At 45.7% G+C, this 22795-nt stretch overlaps 1 protein-coding gene across 2 annotated transcripts in view; it reads left to right on the top strand.

The window, feature by feature from the left end:
• Positions 1-20012, top strand: part of Spock1 (SPARC (osteonectin), cwcv and kazal like domains proteoglycan 1) — a 481800-nt gene extending 461788 nt beyond the window's left edge. For both annotated transcript variants that reach the window (XM_048447703.3, XM_048447704.3), the window contains 5 exons: positions 1536-1652; positions 5071-5292; positions 10060-10122; positions 15708-15845; positions 16648-20012. In XM_048447703.3, the coding sequence (XP_048303660.2) occupies positions 1536-1652; positions 5071-5292; positions 10060-10122; positions 15708-15845; positions 16648-16838 (731 nt within the window). In that variant the 3' untranslated portion in view covers positions 16839-20012. The remainder of the gene's footprint in view (positions 1-1535; positions 1653-5070; positions 5293-10059; positions 10123-15707; positions 15846-16647) is intronic.
• Positions 20013-22795: the final 2783 nt, after the last annotated feature.

Here is a 22795-nt window from a genome sequence, read left to right as displayed (position 1 = left end):
CACAGGATACCATGTGGTACTAAAGCCTACATCCCAGATGAAGTGAAGGTAGAGATGAAACATGGCAGGTCGTACGGAGACAGCCTGGGTCTGCACTTCCACACCCGTTTAGAAGTTGAAGAAAGACCATTATTGTGTGAGGTCTGCGAAGCTGGCCACTGCACCAACCCATGGTTCAGTGGACATGAGCTGTAAAATGAGGAAACTGCCTGCCATGTATTACCTTCCTCTGCATTCTCCCCGACAGCAAGGCTGTCTGCTGGGGCCGGGCACTGGGATTCAGTAAAGCACTGTGCTTTCTGGAGACTGGCGTGGGCTTTGACAATTTGTATCTCCATCATTGCCCTCTGAGGCTTCCAGAGGAGAGCTTGGGACATCAGTGTGTTCTGAGCCACCAACTGTGTCCTCTCAACACTGGGAGAGGACCAAATTTAGCTCCACATTGGAACGGTGCTGTGCTCGACTTCTCAGCTTGCTTGCTCTACGTCAGCTTTGGAGCTTCAAAAAGCTAGCAGTCATGAAGCTCAGTTCCAGGTTCACTCTTGGCCTCGTGGTTTTTAAATGCTCTCTAATTGCTGAAAGACACAAAACAATTGCTTCTTCTCCAGTGTCCTGATAGCATCCTATTGCCTGGACCCCCAGCCAGGATTCTCTCCCTTAGAATGAAGTTGGGTGCTGAGAGAATGGCAGAGAAACTCCTAGAGTCTGCTCCCATCTCTACATCATTACCCCCGTTTGAATTTCTCTTTCCAAGTCTTCTATAGCCTCTATAAACCCTCAAATAATTGGCACCCACTTCGTTATCTGCTGCCACCCATCAGCCTGGCCTTCTTCCTGTCCTTATCAGTATCAGCCCCTATCACTCCGTCATACATTATACTGGTGACCAGGCCTGAGGCAGAAAGGGCTCTTCCATGGTGAAGTCATTTACCAGCCATATTGTGGAGAGCAGCAATGCATACCTGGAAGGCAAAAACATGAGGCCAAATCCACAGGTCCACTTTGTCCTAATACAAAATAGGGAATCTGTTGCTCCTGGGCTCTCATGGTGCCCTAGGCATTTTCTCCCTAGGAGCGTGAGCTGGTTAATCTCTCAGTGTGAGCACACTGGAAGGTGTCATGTTCTCTGACTAAACTGCAATAACAAGTTTTATGTGCTTAGCAAAAGGAATGTCAGTCAGAGTTGGAGGACGCTGCACAAATGGGAAGTGCCAGCCGCTTGCTTTATCTGAGACAGTCCAAGTCCGAACAACCTGTCTGTCCTGGGAATCCAGCCTCTTTCCTTGTCCCATGTTTGACTCGTGACAGTAGCATCCCGTGTGTGTGTGTGTGTGTGTGTGTGTGTGTGTGTGTGTGTGAGAGAGAGAGAGAGAGAGAGAGAGAGAGGGAGAGAGAGAAGAGTGGAGGAAGGCGGTGCTTTTAGAGTATCTGGGCAAGGAGAGTCGCCTTGAATGAACGCAGCTTGGCCAATGAACTTGTACACGGAGGGTGGGGAGTCTGGGTGCTCACGTTCCTCTCTGTGTGCTTCCCTGCAGCCTGCACAGACAAGGAGCTGAGGAACCTCGCTTCCCGGCTGAAGGACTGGTTCGGGGCTCTTCACGAGGATGCCAACAGAGTCATCAAGCCTACCAGCTCTGACACAGCCCAAGGCAGTAAGCCCACTCTGTTCTTGCTAGTTCGCTGTCAGTATCCCTTCTCCATTATCAGACATGTGGGCTTAGCTAGAGAAAGAGGCTTAAAACAAGTCTCAGTTTTAGAAACACTAAATTATTAAAGAAGGGCAATGCTTAGAATCAGGAGAAATATGTTTTTTATTTTGGAAAAAAAAAGATGTTATTTCAAAGAGATCATGCTTTATATAGATATTTTAGAAAACATACTATATAGAAAAGTTGTGTGTCTATTCGTGTGTAAATATGTACACACATATAGAGTACTACCTACCCATTTAACAACTTAAGCATGTTACAGTATCACATTGAAGTCCTTTTCCATGTTAAATATGGAGATGCATGTGTGTTGGAAAGTTTGCACACTTATGGAAATGCACATGTTTTGGAAAGTTTGCACACTTATGGATATGCATGTGTGTTGAAAATTTTGCACACTTCGCAGACTGATATACCATTTGGAAATGTAAACACCTAGAAATATCATTATGCTTTCATGTTATTGAGTAGTTTCTTGCAGGAGCCAGATAGGATCCTAATCATGGCTATAACAACTTAAGGAGCCGTTAATTGGGAAATGTGGGTTTTTGCTAATATTGGCAACAGTGTAGCAAGCAGCTAGGATCATGTGGGTTTTATGTATACTGGGCAGCTGTGTTTAACTTTCCCCAGAAACCAAAACAGGACCCCTCCCATCTTTCCCCACTAACACTCAAGCTCCTGCACAAGCCCCCAGAACTCTGGGATGAGCAGAGGCCACACACACTTCTATTCCACCTCTCCCAACTGCTACAATAGAGATTCCTGATCCTCCTGGTCCTTCAAACACAGGCACCTTCGAGTGAGTGCATTCGAGATGCCATGGTCAAAGTCTTTAGCCAGCCCCGTCCCTCCAGAGGTTTGGATGGACCTGTGAGAGCAGTGCCCCTGGCTTGCAGGCAGGAGGTGAGACGGTACTGTATCAACTCTGTCACCCAGCTGGACCAGTCTCTGAGCTCCGTCCTACCGGTATGGTGGTGCCCGTGCTTTCCCATACATTAGGGAAGCAGAAGGATTGTTTATAGACAGGATCCAGACTGGCCTAAGCCACAGGGATAGATGCTGTCTTGAGAACAAAAACAATGATCCTAACAGTTGGTAATTCTTGGACACCCATAACTTCCTGGCGAGATCAGTGAAGATGGAAGGATGGCTTAGTCTAAAGGCTTCGCTCCTTCACTTCATGGCGAGATAGCACTTGCTTCTCAGAAGGTGCTTTACGGGTGATATTCTTGGTAGCCCTGTCTGTAGGGTGGTGAGCTGAGAGAGGTTTTTGTTTTGTCCTTTTTTTTTTCTGGTGTTTGGTTTTTTTTTTTCTCCCCACCCCCCTCCAGTTCCTCCCAGAGGTTCCTTGGCAGTTTGTGAACAAACACTGATTTTCATCTAGAAAGACTTCTGTGAGTCCCCCCAACAGCAGCCCAGCCCCAGGCTTTCAGAATAACTTCTGCACAGAAAGCAGGCTGGTGGGAAGAAACATCCTGGAAGCCTCCAGTTGTTCCTCAGAGACTTTCTGTAGACAGGTGGGAGCCTGGGAAATACTAGTATACCTAGGAGCAAACTGAGTCTCTGAAGCCTATGTAGGTTTGGTGTCCTGAAGCCACCAAGGTGGGTGGGACAGGGTGGGGTGGGGATAGATGCTGGGGAGGAAGGATACTTTGGTTCTAAAAGGCCAGAGAAAGAGCAACACATTTGCCAGTCCCTAAGTCCTGAACGGGCAGCCCCCCAGCCTTGCTCTGAGCTCCATTCTGTCTCTGACAGCTGCAGGTGCCCTTTTCTGAAACTGGAAATGAGGTAGAGCAGGCTTGACCTTTTGACTAAGCCACACATCATTCATCTTCTGCTGATGAATCTTGATGGCAACTAAAGAGGCCATGTTCTACCCCATAGCCTCATCTGGAAAAAAAATTAAAGGATGTTATCCTTTGGTAGCAAAATGAATAAATTTAATATGTGAAGATTTATTCGGAAGGGTAAACTTAAAGCTGACTGGTATGGAACTCCTAGAGCTGGAAAACAATTATTTTTACTAATAATGCACGCCAAAAGTGCCGAGGCTATTAAAGAGAAAATGGAGGTCTCCCCTCAGAAGGCTTCTTGTGGATTGGCGAGCATCAGCAGTGGGGCAGGAGGGGTAGCCTGACCTCCCCTAAGAGCTCACAGGTTTGCTGAAATCTTTGTATAGATTTCTGTGCAAATCTGCCACGAAGATGTTGCTTCCTCTACGAGTCCCACTAAACCAAGGCCCTCATGGTGTACACAGAAGTGAAGGGCACACTGGAGCGGACAGTCTGTCTCATCAGGACCCTGCACTACAGACACTGTATCCTAGACATGACACCCTAAGTCAGTTGTATGATTTCAGTAAAGATGTATCAAAGAAAGCAGAGGAGAGCACTTGGGAGAAACTGGGTGAGAACTCTAGAGCTGAACTAGACTGCCTGGGTTTCAATCCCAATTTTGAAGTTATATGATCTTGCTATCTCTTTATCTACAAAGTAGAGATGACAGCATTTCACATGATTGCCCTTTGAATTTAGTGAGAAACATGAGATCTATAGACTGTAGCTTAGAAACATTTTTATCTGTAGCATCCTTGGAAAACAAAGCCAGTCCTCAAGATCAGTGCCTAGGATAAGCCGGGCCTTTGTCATCCCGTGGCTCTGAGAGAAAGATGGTCTTGGTGTCTGTCCACAGTGCTGTGCCTTCCAGAGCATTGAGCTGAGTCTAAGCAACCCTTCCTGGGTTTACAGTCTCCGTGTGGAAACAAAGAATCCTTTAAGAAAAACAACGTCCCCTTCCCTGGGGAAATAAGAAACAAATGATTGTCTGAGTTGGTCTGGATTCCATCTCCTGTGGCTCCTTGGGGGTTGCAGAAAAGAAGAAAGGGAACAGAGCAGGACGTGGGTTCTCCACCTTCCAGCCTTGAACTGGGCGAAGGGGCCTCTGGGATAGATGGAGCTTCATTCACCTGCCGTTGTCTCCCCCACCATCACTCCTTTCTCCAATATTTTGAGTCTTCATTTTTTTTCCTAAAATACATAATAAGAAGCTCAGGTTTCAGTATTATACACTTTATATTTTAGTGTGTTTGTAGTTTTCCTCCCAGACACATCTTGCAGGCAGATTTGCAGACAATGGAACTCATATTTATACCACAGATGCATCATCACTGGGAATGGTTTCTCTCTTGAAGATATTTCCCCTGAAGTTGTCTCCTGTTTTTAGGGCATGTATCTGTCTCATACGTAAGCCTGAAGGGAAGACACAGTAGGGAGCACCCTGGCCCCTCTGGGGCACCAGGCTGGGGAACAGCACGGTGTGTTCTCTGTCTGGTAAGCTGAGTTGCCCCCTTTTCTCGCAGGGTTCGATACCAGCATCCTGCCCATTTGCAAGGACTCCCTGGGCTGGATGTTCAACAAGTTGGACATGAACTATGACCTCTTGCTGGACCACTCGGAGATCAACGCCATCTACCTAGACAAGTATGAGCCCTGCATCCAGCCCCTCTTTAACTCCTGTGACTCCTTCAAGGACGGCAAGCTCTCTAACAACGAATGGTGCTACTGCTTCCAGAAGCCAGGAGGTGAGGTGGGGCCCAAGGCCTGGCAGCCGTGCTGGGCACGGAGGCCACCAGAGATGTGTGCACAGAAAGGCACAGGCATTAAACACCCTGTGGAATGGCAGGCAAGCCCAAAGGTGCCTGTCTGCATTTAACATGACTTTAAGGAAGCTAAGAGTCAAATCACGGTGGCTGTTGGGTGAGTTAATTCCTTCCTTTGGAAAAGCATCCTTCCTGTGTAAAATGGGTGTGTAAAAACTTTGGTTGTATGGTTCTCAAGGTCACCATGAGATTCTCAGTGTGAAAAATACTATGGAAACGTAAGAGGATCATATTTTCATTGCTTCACAAACTCTCCTTAATTACAATATTTTGCTGGTGACAAAACTACAGCTAACAAAAGACACCAGATTTAAGGAATATAGGAAAGGATGTCAGGTGTCTCCTGTCACCAGAGTCAGGCAAGGGAGCCAGCCTGCCACAGCATCCCAACCAGTGGCCGTGTTCTGCCTTCCCACAGGTTGTCTTTCCTGTCTGGCTTTCTTTCAGTCTCTGCCTCCTGGGGGCTGTACCCAGCGGACTAGAAGTCTGTCTGTCTGTCTACTAATCGTATTTAAACTGTGCAGCTCGTATGCCTGTGCACAAAGATGCCTGGACACACATCAGAAGTGCAGACACTCCGAAGAGCTTTCAGTGTGCACATTCCTAGGGTGGTGGGGTCCATCCCCAGTGCACAGCCTGCATCTTTACATCTCAGCGCAGCTGCCAGTATGCCTCTCGGAGAGGTTGGAGTAGATATGTTTAGTGAGAGAGAAAAAATTAGAATACTGTTTCTTCATGTCTGTATCAGACCTAGTCACTGCTGCTGACGTGGGACAGAAGGATGCCACACTGCCTTCATCCTCTTATCACGAGTGAATCTGGATAACTTGGCTCATCTCCAGGACACTCTTAGGTTTCTGTTTCCTCAAAGTAATTTTATTGTCTTTGTATATTTTTCCTGTTGGAGTTGCGCTTTGTCCTGTCTTCTGTAGGAGAAGGTGTATCTATGGGCTTAGTACTTGGCTAGTCATTGGGACTGCAGTTTTTCTTCAACTTTGACTTTGCGTATTTTTCTTGTTAGTGAGAAAATTTTAAATTTCTACATAATTGCATGTCTCATTTTTTGTTATTATATACCTTTTTAATTCATAAAGCTTACATTAGGCTTTGAAGGGTGTTTTTTTCACTTGAATCCAGTAAAGCGACCATCTCATGCCTTGGCTAACTTCAGTGACTCTGTGTTTGTTCAGATTTTGCATTACTCTATGTATATGCACATGGTCAGGAGGCCTTGGCTTCTGCTCCAAGTTTGGGGATAACTACCTAGCTGCCTTTCTGTCAGTTATTGATGAATCTTTCTTCTGTCAATAGCATGTCTGATATATATGCCTGTGTCTTAGATTTACTCCCAAGTACCAAGTTCCACTTTTCTAAATATCCATAAATCAATTCTATCCCATTTAATTCACAGTTAATAAAGCAGTTTAAATCACAGTTGATTGACCCTTGGTCTTGGTATATTGGAGGTCTCTCCTCTCTTGCCATTAATTTTTATATCAGAATGCTCTGGCTAGTTGTGTTTTTCTTCCCTCCTGAACCTCAGGATGTATTTGCCCAGTTTATTTGAAATTCCTCCCAGCCGTAAGCTGTTGAGGCCGTCATCTTAGAGGCTGCCGCAGCTGGTGGAGGTAGTCTCCAGCTTGTTGTCGCCATGGTCCCCATCTTGACACGACTGTCAATGACTCCTCCTTCCCGTCTACTCCCTCTCTGAATTCTCCCTTCATTTCCACTCTCAGGTTGGCTCTCTTGGTGTTTTCAGGTGTGAACAGTGATACATCTTCCTTTAAATATTAAAATGTAATTACATTCTTTCTCCTTCCCTTTGTGTTTGTTGCTTTCCCCTCTCTGACTATATTGCCTAGCACAGATTAGAGCTGAACAATAGCGATTGTTTTACTTTAGTCTAAAATGCTTGCGGCACAGAACCTGACCCACGGTTTCACTTGAGAGTGGGGTGGCAGGCTGAGTTTACTCACTGCCGTACCCAAGGTACTGAGCTAGGTGCTCGGCCACAGGGCCCTCTCCGGACAGGCTCCCCTTCAGCATGTGGGTATGGGGAGAAGCCAGGACCCCATTTGTGGTGTGCCCTGAGACGATATAGCATCCAGGATTCGTTCTGAGAAAAATGACTTTTCATTTTGTATATTTCCCTCTCTTCATTTTTGACTCCATGGTATCTGTTAAGGTTTGATTTAGTGCGTTGTTTCATAAAGAAGCTTAAAGATGATGGGTCGTCATACCTAGACTTTATAGGTCGATGTTAAGGACGTCCAAGGCTCCAAGCTTTCTCCCCAGCAGAGCTGCAGTTGTAGTTACTGCGCACGCTGATGTCAGATAACTTTATAGTTAAGGTTCTGATAACCTCTGCGGCCCCAGGGAAACCCGAGTTACTGTGGTGTTCTCCGATTTTATGGATGTTTTAGTTTTCTCAGATTTTTTTTCTCAAAAATTGTCTTGGCAGTCATTTTCTAGAAGATAGTTAGTAGAAATATTTGAAAATATTCCTGCTTTATTCTTGAGAACATGAAGCCATTGCAGTTTTTTTTTCTATTTTATACGTGATGCAATTTCCATTGTGCCTGGAAACGAGAGGGATTTGTTCTGGGTTGAATGAGAAAAGTCCCCCAGAGACTCGAGTGTTTGAACACTTGGTCTCCAGTTGGTGATGTTGCTTAGGGAGGTTGAGGAACCTTTACAAGGTAGAGCCTCTCCCCACCGCCTGTTGCCTCTCTTGGCCTCCTTGTGTAGAGGAAATGTCACCAACCATCTTGCTCCACTCTGAGTGGCATGCCTGCCAGAGCCCAACGGACCTCAGCCTCCTGGACTTTTAAGTCAGAATAAGCCCCTTGCTTTATAAGTCACCCCTAGGAAGCACCATGGCCAGAGGCAGTAGAAAAGAAACTACACAGGATTCTTTTTCTGCTTTTCAAGGACCTTAATTTCCTAGTGGCCACCTTAGCTCTGTTCAGCGTGTGTCACATTGCTGAGATGCTGTGTGCTTCTTTGAACTCCAGAATTAGATTCTTTCTCATTTCCGGGAAAGTTTTCTTCATTCAAGTTTATGTTGAGAACTTTGCTCCTTGGCTCTCTGTCTGATGAGCAGAGATGTTTCATCTAAATCTCCTGGCTCTGGAGGTGAACTTCCTCTCTCTAATTCTCTACCGTTGTCTTCCTGTGTCACGTTTGCCCTCGAGCCTGCACATCTGCATCCTGAACCCTGCTGTCCCACAGCCGACGTTTGCATTAGAATCCCTGACTTAGTGAACCCTTCACTACCTGTTGTCAGCCGCTCAGCAGCAAATAATTTCCAGGATGGATTTTTCATTTTAAAAATGAAAAAAAGAAATGTTTTGTGTGTTTGTAAGTAGATTTCCCATCCGTTTAACTTTTCTTTCTTTAAATAAGTTGTTCTTCCAAACTCTTGCAGGAAAATATCAAGGAAGTATGGTAAGACTAGACCATTCTTCTGTTTCAATCAGGCTGATGGTCCTTCTCTACACCAACTGTCTCTGCTTTGTCGTGGATGAGAATCTCCATTTACAAAATAGTGGTAATATCAGTACCTATCTTGTATGGTGGTTGTAAAGACTTTAAAAGGCTCTAGAACATTCAAACGCTTCAGCAAATGGTAGCTATTCATCAGAGTAAGCACTACCCTTCCTGGTCACAGTGGGATTCGCTTCGATCTTTCTCCTTACCCTGAATGAAGTGAGAAGCATGTATCTTGCAGCCCACTCTTTCTCACCTGGCAGCAGGAGTGCCAGGTGCTGTACAAGCCAGACAGTAGCAGACAGACGTGGGTGCTGTCGAGAGATGGTTAAGAACGCAGAGGGGCGGGACTCCCTCCTGTGCCACAAGGACAGTCAATGGCAGGACCTGCCAAACCGATAAGACTGACAAAAGCCAGTCATGGACAAACCATAAAATACCAGCGAGGTCATTTGTCCCTTTGCTGGTGGTAAATTCTTCTTAGGGCAACAGCACAGGCCCTGTCAGGTCTCCACACGTTTAGCCATGTGGTTCCCTGTCTGTCTGTCACAACAGTTTCCTGGTGGTTGTTCACACTACATGTATTTCCCGGGCGAGGACTTAGAAGCTGAAGGGAGGGAAGAGATGTTGGGGGTCCTGAGCATTCAGGAGGCAGAGAGAGCTGTGATGGAGTCAGCCTCTGGAGGCTTTGCTTGCTCATTGCCCTTCCACATGGCTCCCGTGTCCATGCAGGCATACTTGAGTTCCGCTAACTTCTCTCCCATGAGACAAGAGCCGCAGTAGGCCGAACATTGAGACCCCTGACTAGCTGTCTGTATATTCAGAGTTCTAGCCCTCTAGTAAGGCTTAGCATCAATTTTTTAGCTCCCAGAGGGCTTTGCTGGATGCCTCCTTTGCCATAAAACACCAAAAACATCCTCGAGCCAATCACCCGGTGTTGCTTGGTCTGGTGTAGGTAGGACGTGTCCTATATTATGTAAGTATCCTCCACGTGCTATTTTAAGTGCCCTGTGATACGGAGCTTATCTTAAAATTAGCAACACTAATGGCCTGGATTTGTTTGTTGCACAGTCACCAGCATATGGAACATTCCCACACCCAGGTGTGTCGTTGCCCACATCTCACGTCGAGAGTGGAGTCAATCATTAGAGATTATATTCTGCACCATCTGGAAACCGACTTCCATAAATTATTTTCTAGGTCTCCCTTGCCAGAACGAAATGAACAGAATTCAGAAGCTGAGCAAGGGGAAAAGCCTGTTGGGTAAGTACAATTCCTTGCCACTCATTAGAGCAACTAATTAAAGCACCCGCATCTCTTGTAACGTTCAGCTGTACAGTGTTTATTCAATTAGGGACAGTGTCTTGTGGAAGAAGCACCTCACTCTCCTCCAGCCTGAGCCTTTGCAAGCAGCTGGCTCACAGAGGATGGCCTCTACCAGCAAGAGAAGCCGAGGTCAGGCCAGGGCCAGCGGGTGGCTCGGCCATGCTCAGAGTCCAACTCTCTGGGGCCCCCTCCCTGATTCTGGCTACACTAACTCTTGGGTTTCTCTCTGTCACGTAAAGCCACCGAATGGAGCACATGAGTATTTTTCCAGATCTCAAAAAGAAAGGCTTTTAAGTTAGACTATTTCTTCTCTCCCCCAGGGCTAGTTTGTCCATTTAAGGAACAAGACAAGCCGTGACCCCGCCAAAATGTATCAGATAGGGTCGAACGGCATGTGCCTCTCTGGATGGAAGTCTCTAGACACTGCTTTTTTTCTCCTTTGGGTTTAAGGCAGAAGAAGGTCAGTTGCAGGAGCACCGGCTCCCTTTTGGTCCTCTTAGCTCCTGGATGGAGAGGGCGTGTGGTGGCCATTACCGGCACCCTGGAAAACCACAGTTGATGAGAAGGGAACCTGCTTTCCCTCCCTGTTAGAAAGAGTAGACAGCTGCAGCAGTAAATCCAGAGTTATTCTCGCGAAGCAGTCGGAGGCACGCACACTCCCTAAGCAGCCCCCATTCCAGAAGCTAACCTAGTTACTTTGCAGGATGAGCACATTTTCCCTAAAGATCGCCAAATGCAAGCATTCTGTGAATGCGGGCCGCTTATCTCCCTAAGTTTTGGGTCACCTCATAGTGCACAACCAACCCTCTTCCTTCCAACTTATTCCCATGGCTTGCCTCACACTTTCAACTTTCACTAGAACGTTAAGCTTGTGCTTCTGGACTCTTGAAGTCTTGGTTTGTCAGTGGAAAAGACATCTTTCTGGATGAAGATACAATGTCTGCCTATCTCCTCCATACGCTTTCTCCAGCTCAAGGACTTCTGATGGCTGATTGTATTCTTCTACACAGGGTGGGGGATAGACCCAAGATCTACCAGTTTATGCAACTGAAATACTTTTAAAGCTCCATGGCAATGGTGACTTTATCATAGAAGGCATGCCATGCCACCGGACACGGCTCCTTTTCATGCTCCTCAATGCAGGTGATCCAACAACTGCCCACCTCTCCCCTACGGTAATCTCACTTGAGTCTTATCTCAAACCCTCCAGGTTCCGAGTTCACTCAGACCGATTCATACGACTGCCATCTCTATTGCTTACAAATTATTCTCTGCACGGAGAAAATCTCCAAATACTACAACCGTGTGTGTTCAGGGATATTCAGATTCAAATAAATAAACTAAACAAGCAACAACAAATTATAATCAGTTATAATTACTACCTACTTAGAAAGAGCAGTAATCTTATTAAATTATAGATTTACTACAACACCTGCTTCTCGCCAACCTGAAGGTTCAGCCCAATCTTAATTTATTCTGTGGTCTATTAGGTGTTGTGGTCTCTAACCGCCGCTCAGGAGGACCAGTCCTTCCACTCTTTCTAACCACTGCTCAGGGGGACCAGCATTTCCACTGCTGGAGCACCTAAGGAAGATGGCCAGGCACTGGGTACCCCTATCTTTCTAGGGGTGACTGCAGTGGTAGGACACTTACCCTCTTTATCTCACTTGGTCTCTTGGAATCTAGACATCCTGAAATAGCCTGGTGAGCGCCATGCTCAGGGATCAATTCTGAGGTCTGAAGAGATGACCTCATGTAGAAGACCTGGGTTTGATTTGGGTACCACATAGGGCTCACAACCATCTGTAACCAGGGGGATCCAACACCCTCTTTGGCCACTGTGGATACCAGACATGCATGTAGTGCACTGACATACATGCATACAAAGCATTCATACATATTATATGAATAAATACAAAGGAAAACATTTTAAGCAGTGCCTATACTGATCTATATCTAAACTTACTGGCTCAAAGAAAACCTGACCTTCCAAAGTTACCTTTGGGGAGGATATTATTCTGTGAAATAGAAGTTAAACTGAGAGCACAGCTATGCTAAAAAGACAACAGGAATAAAATTAAGTAGAAGTCACAGTGATAACCAGAGGTCTTTGCTTCATGATGTAAGGATGTAGTTTCTGAGAATTCCCCCAGAGAAGATGAACTCACAATCATGAATAAAGATTACCTACCTTTAACAAGAACAAGATTGACATCAGATTTCCATGGGCAATGCTAGTTTAGAAAGACAAAATAGTATTTCTCTAGTTTAGAAAGACAAAATAGTATTTCTCAAGTGGAGATAACTTTGAATCTAGAATTTTAAACTCATCCCATTATAAGGTGGTAATACAGATTCTCAAACTAAGATAATGTATATAAGTACATCCCATATGAAATTGTGCAAAAGAAACAGCATAATACCAAATCTAAACAACGATGTATAGAACCTTTTGATTGCCAGCACTTCAGAGACAGAGGCAGGAAGATCTCTGTGAGTTCAAGGTCATCCTAGTCTATGTAATAAGTTCCAGGCCAGCCAAGGCCACCCAGTGAGACCCTGTTTCAAAACCCAGATCACCAAAACATTTTGATGGCAGTCTAGAATAAATTCTAGACTGTGGAGGGCAACAGAAACACGGGTGCTTAAATGTGCTCCAGCTTTGATTACCCCTAAGGAAAGGAAATACAGATTAACTTGAGAGTTCCCTTGGAAAAACTATGCTCTCTTTAGAAAATATCATGCAATCCCCAAGAATAACAGATATGGGAGAGTTTTAAACACAAAAGAGAGACGTGGAGGAAAGACAACGTGATTTTAACAGGAGGCAGGAGACAGGTGCCGTGAGAAACACATGGCACGGGTGTGTGTTAGAAGCACAAAGTAGTCCATGATCACAACCAGGGCACGTGGGACAGACAGACATATGAGACAGGAAGTGCTGTGTCTTCAAAGTCACACCTAAGACGTTTGCACAGGAAGTTGAAATTAGAAGATGGAAAATGTCATTCTTGATGTAACACGATAACATCTGGGAAAGCAAATACTTCGCCTTCTGAAAAGTAAGACGTGTCCCAGGCTGTCGGTGTGCTCGTTACTTTAAGACTAAATGTAATAGACATCCACAAGTCACAAGTGCAAGGAGACACAAATTGGATATAGAATAATTGGGCGATGTAATGCACATTCATATTTACATATGCAGTCATGCAGGTTTGCATGAAATGTCTGTCACGGTCAGCCCCACAGATAAAACACAGTTTTAATAATCGCATCTCAAACTCACTAGCCCAGACAGTAACAAAAAGAGACGTCAAGGAAGTAAAATAAAATCTAGAGACTCTTTTCAGCTGGTTGAAAATGTAAAAGGGCTGACCACCAGACCCGACAGAAGCAAGGTGAGGCCGTGTCCACCAGACCCCACAGAAGCAAGGTGAGGCTGGTGAAAGCACACACTTCAAACACATTATCAAAAATAATGCACAGAACTAGATGTTCAACTCAAAGCCCCAAGAACACAATAACCAAAAATGATCAAAGAATAAACCAGTGAGATAAGGGTCACTAACAACAGCACATTGGGAAGGGTTGGTTTCCTTCAACAAGCCAGGGAAAAGCAGAAAGCTTGACAGTATGAGGCAAAGGGTCCTAACTTGAAGGGAAACAATCCAAACCCAGTATAGAGTATAGAGGAAAGGTATTTCTGGTCCTCAGAATTGACTTTGGGGTTGAGGGGAGCTGAAACAATGACTCCAGGGTTAAGAGCACTGACAGCTCTTGTAGAAAACCCAGCTTCAGTTCCCAGCACCCACATAGCAGCTCACAGCTGTCTGTAACTCCAGTTCCAGGTGATCTGATGCCTCCTTCTGGTCGCCATGAGAATTGCATGCACACAGTTCGTAAACAGGCAGGCATGCAGGCACTCGCACACATGGCCACGTGTTGTAAACACAAATAAATTCTTTTAAAGAAGAAAATAAAAATCAACTTTTGACTCAGGACCAGAAAAAAAGTCGTTTCTAAAGGGGTTCTAGATTATGATGCTTGTCCATGGGTCAAACTGTCAGACGGAGCTGTAAAATGATTTAAAGAAACAGCACATTTAGCATCTCATCACTGTGACAGAACACCAGAGAGAGCTTCTTACAGAAAAAACGCGCATTCCGCCTCACAGATTTGGGGGTGTCAGCCCATCATGGCAGGGCAGTTTACATTGCAGGAAGCTGACACACCCCCAGTGACGTACTTCCTCTACCTAGACCCTGCCTCCAACCTTTCATCCCCCTCCTGTCAGCAGGCCCGCACTGCAGCCCAGCATGGCTGCCAGCAGCCAGAGGCATTCTCTTTTCCTGTAGGGACTTCTGCTCAGGGAAGGCCAGACCCCTAATCTCACCACAGAAAGGATTCTTGGGGCCAGCCAGGATGAAGCACTCGGGGATGACAGATGTGGGCTTCCCCAAGGAGGGTGGCTCTTAACTGTCTTTACAGTGGCCAAAGTTACAATTTTGGTGGGTTCTGAAGTTACATCTTCAGAGGGTTGCTAGGAATCTAAATGAGATCCCAGGGTGGGTCCTGAGTTAGGCCAGAAGGATGCCAGCTGATGAGGTAAAACCTGACACCACAGAAGCTCATGAGGAACTAGGAGCCTTGTCCAGTGAGACTCCCTGAAAATATCTGGAAGAGGCGTCACATGGGCTCAGGCCCTAAGCATGGTTTGTTTTTTAAAACCCATATCTGAAATTTTCAGTATAGAAGGAGTATCATTGTTGTGTGGGCAATCTTTATAGAAAATATTAATTGTAGTGGAATTCTTTTTTGTGATTCTTCTCTTTTATTTATTTTGTTTTATTTAAATAACATTTTTTTCTATTTATTTCTTTACTCTCTACTGTCCTGAGGCTTCAGACACTGGAGAGAGGGACTGCCTTGCCATCCTGTGCCCCCTTAATTGTCTGTGTCTTTTACTATGCTGATGTATGTACAATAATACCAGCCTATTACCAATCCATACAGGAATTAACCCATTGATTAGGTCATGCCCTCAAAGACACCTCTCAGAGATGGGCTTTACTAATATGAATCCAATCAAGTTGATAATTAAGATTAATGATCAGACTCTGAATTTTCATCACAAGCGTACTTGAGCAAAAGCATGAAACTCATCAAAAGTCCTAATTCTATGTTTATCCAAGGGAAAGAGATTATGTGAACATGTTTAATATATAATGCACATGGTTTAGATCAGTGCCTGGAATATGTGTAACTACTCAATGCTCTTGACTGTTACCAAGTCTAATTGGGGAATGAGCTTCTTGGAGTCCAATATACACTTCCTCATCAAGGCTGAGGTCCCCATAATGTTTACAAAATAGTAACCAACCAGCTTGATTCTTTCCTGGGGTCCTACAGCCGAGCTGAGGCTTACACGTGAGCCCCCCCACACACACACTTCCTTAAATGGCATGAACCCCAAGCCTCCATGCTTGCTTGTCTGACTGAAATTGGCCCTTTTGTCCCCACAGGGGCATTCGTACCTCGGTGTAACGAGGAGGGCTACTACAAAGCCACACAGTGTCATGGCAGCACAGGGCAGTGCTGGTGTGTGGATAAATATGGGAACGAGCTGGCTGGCTCCAGGAAACAGGGCACCGTGAGCTGTGGTGAGTACAGCCTCCCGCACCAGCCCCGGCTGGCCCAGGGGTCCTCACTGGGCAGGGGTTACGGCAGAATCTCAAGAGCCAGCTCTGGCTGTAGTGAGTCTGCCCTGGAGATGGAACGCTGGAATTCCATGACCTCATGCAAAGCCGGTTTTGCTAGCAGCAGATCTTCACCAGTAACACTGGGTAAACAAGAGTTTCTGAGTCAGAGGACGGTCACTGGTCCAGCACTCAGGACTGCAGTCTTCCTAACAAGGCTGAAGCACCCGGGGTACTCTAGGGCCCTGTTCTAGTTTGCTTTCCCTTACTGTGATAAAGACCATATTTCAAAGTATTTTCGGGGAGAAAAGGACTTATTGGGAACTCAAGGGCAGGCGCCGGGAGGAAACTGGAGGCAGAGACTGAAGCAGAAGCCATGGCGGAATGCTGCTTTCTGACCTGTTCCCCATACCTTGCTCAGCCTGCTTCTTATACAGCCCAGGACCACTAGTCCGGGGATGGTACCATCAATCATTGCTCTAGGAAATGTCCCACAGGCTTGACTACAGGGAAGCTGATGGAGGCATCTTCCCAACTGAGGTTCCTCTTTCCAAATGTGTCTAGCCGACAAGACATTAACCAGGACAGGTTTCCATCAGAGCAGCCCACAGGGCAGAGCCCTAGAGACTGTTTCAAGCCTAACTCCCACACCGCAGAAGCAAATGCTCTGGTTTTTATCCTACAACCCAAGTCACGAGCCTAGGGAGTCCACGTGGGCCTTGAGGGACAGGGGGAGCTAACCTGAGGTCTTTCCTTCCCGTGCTAGAAGAGGAGCAGGAAACCTCTGGGGACTTCGGCAGCGGTGGCTCTGTGGTCCTGCTGGGCGATCTAGAGGACGAGCGAGAGCTGGGACCACAGGACCGAGAGGGGAAGCTGAGGGTGCACACCCGGGCTGTGCGGGAAGATGACGAGGATGAAGATGATGACAAGGAAGACGAGGTTGGGTACATTTGGTAGTGCCCAGGAGGGAGAGGACATGCTTTTGGCACAGATTTGCAAGTTGCTTCCTTTGCCTGCATTTGTACCTAGGACTCCGAGGCCCGCAGGTCTCTCCTCTGCTGTTCTCTCTGTACCAGGGCTAAGGTTTGGAAGACCCCTTCCCAGAGCGTTCTGAATTTGCATACGGTTGTGCGGGAGAAAGGATGTTGTTTGTGTTTCTTGTTTTCCTTTCCATCGGATGAGGGAATGGCCGGCTTAAATAAAGCCACCTTCCCTCCTGTAAGGGTTTTGCAACTAGCATGTGATTTGTGTGGAATCCAGCAATGCAGGGAGCCCCACCCTCTCAAACGTCAAAGACCCTCTCTGATTACCCACCTCGGTGGTTCTTACAGCATGGTTCCCAGCCTTACGGTGTCTAAGTGCTTTTCTTGTGTCCTGTAGATGTTGTGGAAACCACACCACATCACTGTTCCTTTTCCTTCTGTTCCCACCACCTCTGATGCTTATTAAAAATCATAAAATGTGTAAAATTATAAAAGTTATAAAAAAAATGGCTTCCTACAAATGACAGCCTTAATTCCGTCCAAGCCCCTTTGGAGAAGGGATTTGTTTTCGGTCTCAGAAATTAAGGTCTTGCTGCTTCCCCTGCCTCTTGCACATCCACAAACGGGTGTCTGTGCTGGCACAACTTGCTTACACACCTCCAAGTGTCTGATTGTGTACTGAAAACACTTTAGAAAAACCACGGCTCTTAATCAGCATCTCCAGACGCGGAACACAAACTGGGATATGAAATTCCTCTTGGAGTCCTGTTTGCACTGACACTTGGCCTGTGTAGCCTGCAGGCTGGGGAGGTTCCTCTATGCAGTTGCAAAGTGACTAGACGCCCTTTTGATTTGGATAAGCCTGTTTGCCTAAACTGCTTCTTTCTTTTCCCCACAGAAGCCATGCAACTCCCACTTGGGCAGCTTCACAAGCCATTTCTTCATTTAGCTAAAAGTTCCCCTCAGGATGCAGCATAGCCACTTGTGGCAGCTCCCTTCCCTACCCTCAAGGGCTTTTTCTAAGGCATTCCTACTGAGCTTATGCTCTCCGAGAAGACAGCATCATGATGATCATAGGAAAAAAAATTAGGATTCTTCATGTTCTTCATGTTTCTTCCCCCACCCCCTTTCTATTCACAAATCATGACCAGGGGAGATAAAGGTCCTAAGGGGTTCTCTTTCTCACCCGTTATTTAATAGAAATCCCAGTGGAGGCCTAGAAAGAGACCCTAGTAGCACAAGAAGCTCGCCTAAGCTCACCATTGGAATTCAGTTTCAGTAACAGTATCATCTCTGTATTCTCCCAGATTTCCTCCACACAAGTACCAAAGAGTAGACTCCAGTGCAGCCCCATTCAGGTCAGGGCAGCTCCCCGAGCTCTGCCACTTGCTTCCTACCTAACCCGCCACGACTCATCAGAAACCACTTTGATTTTGCCCTAACCAACCACACCCCACCAACACTATCTCTTCCTTGTCCTTGCGTTCCCCAGTGAGTTTTAGCCAGCCCACAAGACAGATCTATTAACTCAGGCAAAAAGTGTATTTGGTCAAACCTGTCTCCCACACTAAACTGGCCTTCTGGATGTAGTAAGCCTCCTTCAACTAGCATTTCTGTCCTTGAACGGGATGGACAACGATACACTGCTCCAAGAATTCTCCTCATGTGGGAAATGGATATCTATAGTGCCGTTCGCTTCCTTGGCCTGGTAGACACAAGTACCGCTGGATGCTGAGAATTCTGTGTGCTTCCTTTCTACGGAGATGCAGACTTGTTCAGTTTGGGGTCTCAATGACATCCTCCCCAGTCCCGTAGTTTGTTTTTGTTTTTTTTTCTCACCCTCAAAACTGATCATAATTTAGATCATAATTTAGGAAGCAGGTGCTCAATCGCAGCTAAATTATAATAGGATACATTAAAAAGACATATTAGAAATCTCAGTTTAGGCCATCATCATAAGCCATTGTTATTATTTCCTTCAAGCTTGGAAAAAAAATGCACAAGAGACCAAATTAACAATCGGCAAATTGATTTCACTTGGAGAAACTTCTCGGAACCCGATGAACCTCTTATTTTGTCTAATTATCGTATGACAAGTGTCACATTAAGATGACACTTAGAGCTCCTTAACATTATCTTGATGGTGGAGAAGAGTACTCAATAGGCACTTCCCAGGAAGGTAATGAGATGTCATTTTCAGAAACATTCCAAGAAGATATTTTGATTCATTAAGATATTAAATCAAAAGCCCTCCTATGTCTGGAGCCCATATCAACAAAGCAACACCATAGACACTCCTCATGCCCCACTTGGGGTTTTAAAGACAGTTACTTATAATAGTACTCATAATTAGACTTTCTGTTACCTTCTCCCGAGATGCAGAGCTTCCGTTGCCCTCTTCGGATGGAGTCTTTAATTCCTATAATAACCCCACGCATTCCAAGCATCTTCTGATGCTTTTAGTACCTGTGCTACTGGGATGACTGACCCATTGTTTGAGCAGGTATTGAGTTGAACCCTTACTGCCTTATTTCCAGGAATCCTTCCGTTGATGCCGTTCCTCTGTCTCTACAAGCAGTTATTTAATGCCATTACTGTGGCATCCAATTGAAACCCTAGAATTCTCTTCCACAGGCTTCACCCTCTGCCATATGAATGTGTTTGGTTTCTACAGATGTTCTCAGTACAGGGATGCCTTCATGTGGCTTTCTCTCAGTTCCTCCTTTATGCCCACGTCCCCACCTTTACCGGAAATGATGACTCGTTCATCCAGGTCTGCCCTCTGCTCGTCCCACAATGCCATTGGCGTTGGGTTTGCTTTTGTTTTACCTTGACCACACTGTACAGTAACATCCAAGAGCCCTTTCTGCAATGGGCAGGTTTGGTCTTTATACACCTTTTCTCAGTCACTGATGTTCGTCCCCGTTCAACGTGTAGCCTTGTGACAAGAGCCCATCAAATCCAGAGTGTCGGTTTGTTGTCCCTATTGTAGGTGAAATAGTGATGTAGAAAATCTAGTACTCTGAATGCTTTTCCATGTAGACTTTTCTGGAATGTGAACACGACTCTTTGGTTAATAGCAACCGCTTACCTGTAGTCCCGAGTAGGCGCACTTCTGTCTGTCTCAATAAATTTTACTTTGTCTGCAGCATGTGGGTGCTTGTGTTTTGTTAGTGTGGGTGTGAACTTGACTTGCCGAGTTCCCAAACAACCACAGTCTGGGTTGTCAAGTGATGGCCATTGGGGCCGTCAGCCAAGGCTGTCATCAGGTGGAGATGACCTGCTGAGCCCCTGCTCTCGCTCAGTTGCTCCATCAGCTTACAGCGCCTGCTCAGAGACACGCCACTCCAATCCTCCCTAAACGTGTCGCTATTTTTGATCCTCTCTGGCCCCAGCTTTGTCTTGGCCACACTGGATTTTACTCTTATCATACCTACTCACACTTACTGTTTTTCAATTTCAGCGAAGACTGGAAGTGAGGCATTCTCCTTTCCTTCAAGAACCCCGCCTCTCCTTCATGAAGTAAAACACTAGATGCTTGTCAAGCCTGACAGAGCATCCCTATTTGTCCCAGTGTGCCCGTGACTAACATTACTGCCATTCAGTCGAGTCCCATTGGCCTAGCATACTCCCTGGTTGTCCTGAGACTTCCACTTGCAAAAGCCCCCCTCCACTCTGGGGAACCCAGTCTGTATCTCCAGTGAAGGACTTGAATTTGACTCCATTCTAAAATACCCATCGGCTGTTTGAGCTTCTGTTGCATGCATGTCCCACAGACACTTCAAACTCAAACTTCACAAATTACACATGACGGGGCATCCAGTCACTGCGCCCAGGGGAAGCAGAACCAATAAGGCCTTTTGGAAATCCTTACAAACATCATCCATTAAGGAGAAGATTAACACATTTGACAAATGTGAACCCGTGAAAGATAATAACACATCACAAAGAAAAGATTAGAGGCTGATGGGGATATTGGTGGTATAAAGCAAAGGAATGATTCGGGTAGAAAATATGTTTTAACTCCTACAAACTCTTAAGAAAAACCCAGCACACCAGACTGGCAAGCAAAAGGTTAAAGGCAGTTCACAGGAGCATAGGAGGCAATGAAACTGTGCAGGCCCACCCAGTGTTAGACGGTGGTAAATACACACCGTAATAGAGTGCTTATAAATGGGAAGATAATCCTGATCCAAGCCAGGGTTGATGAGAACGTGGACTAAGGGGATTCCTTCACTATACAGGACTACACTAGCAGGGACCGAAAGAGCTACCGACCCAAGGATGCACACTCAGGGAGCAGAAACCCCAGTTGTCAGCAACCACCCATGGGGAGAAAGGAGATAACTTAGAAGGATACATGTAGAAGCATTTCCTTTCCAGCTTGTTCACTAGAAAAGAGAAATTTCGGAAGCAAACCTGAATACCCATCAAGGAAGACACAGGAGGAGCCTGTACTTTGGGATACTGTGTATCAGCCAAAGAATAAAGTGACCTGCTATGTACTACCTTAGAGAAAAAACCTCTAAGATATTGGTTATATTAGAAAAAAATCAGGTAAAGTTTATCAAATGTGTAATTATATGTCTAAAACTTGATACTATCTGTTACTCAGAGTACCCACGGGAAGGACAAAACCAAAAAGGATATACTTCAGAACAGTAGCACTGATGCCTTTAGTGTTCAGGCATCTGTGCTGGCCTGCCCTTGAGGTCCTGACAGGATGCATCCTCAGCTGCAGCCACTAAGAGCACCTGCTGTACACGTTCCCTATGTTCCCTTTTAAAAGGTGGACCTTGCCTTTCTTTCTCGCTCTGCTTCTCTGCCTGTCTCTCTGTCTCTCTGCCCCTCTCCCCCGCCTGCCTCTCTCTTCTCTTCTGTTGCTCCTGTTCGCAGAAGCTGGTCTTCCCTCTCCTCTTGACCATTCATTTTTCCCAATTTAAAAACAAAAACAAACAAACAAACAAAACCTCCACCTGAGCTCTGTAACATGGCATCTTTCTCTTGCATGTCGCTTTTTTTTTTCCTGAATTATAACAGTGTCCTCTAAGGGAAAAAGCCATGGAGTTGGGGCAGGTGGCAGATGGATAGAGATGTGGACTCCGTCTCTAAGTTTCACTATTTGTATCCCATAGCAATGTGTCACATTGTCTTGTGCGATCTAAGAAAGAAGAAATAAAATAACTAGGTGTGGGAGCTGACAGGAATCTCAGTACTCGGGAGGCAGAGGCAAGAGGTTACCCAGACTGCTTAGTGAGCCTGAGGTTAGCCTTGCATATGGAAGAGAAGGGGAGGAAGAAAAGAAGGAGGGAAACAAAACGTATTCCAACAGCTTTTTCAAAATGCCCTTGCTGTAAGCCCTGCCTCGGCCACCAAAGTAACCTCAGCCTGTCTCTGCTTCTCCATCCTGTCGCCACTGCCACCTTCTAACCACCACCCCTCAACCATCCCAGGAGTCATCTTGTTAGATTGCTCCATTCATCCACTGTCTCGGTGCTGGGCATCACAGCCAGGACTTTACACAAGCTAGGCGAACACCCACCACTGTGGTACAAACCCAACACTGGGTTCTTGGATGAGTCTTTGGCCTTGAATTTGCAATCTGATCAGGTCACTACCCCTATTTAATTCCTATTAATTGCTAGCTTTCTTAACAATTATAAAGCACAGTGCTCTTTCCTTATATGTGGAGGATACATCTCAAGTTCTCCACTGATGCCCTAAATTCATATTGGACCCTAGATGTACTGTGTTTTCCCACAGCTAACACACTAATATTAAGCACAGTAGAATATTAGCCATTTCTGATGACAGAATACAACATATGACCAAGTTTATGTGCATATCACTCCTTCCCTTCTCAAATATCACATACTTCTTACACAATTACCCCACAGAGATGAGGCGGTACAACGTAACCAGATGACTGAG

This window comes from Myodes glareolus, chromosome 14 (genome assembly GCF_982192425.1).
Source record: "Myodes glareolus chromosome 14, mMyoGla1.1, whole genome shotgun sequence".
Lineage (NCBI taxonomy): Eukaryota > Metazoa > Chordata > Mammalia > Rodentia > Cricetidae > Myodes > Myodes glareolus.
Note: the sequence above shows the minus strand (reverse complement) of the source record. Positions and strands in the feature narration are given on the sequence as shown.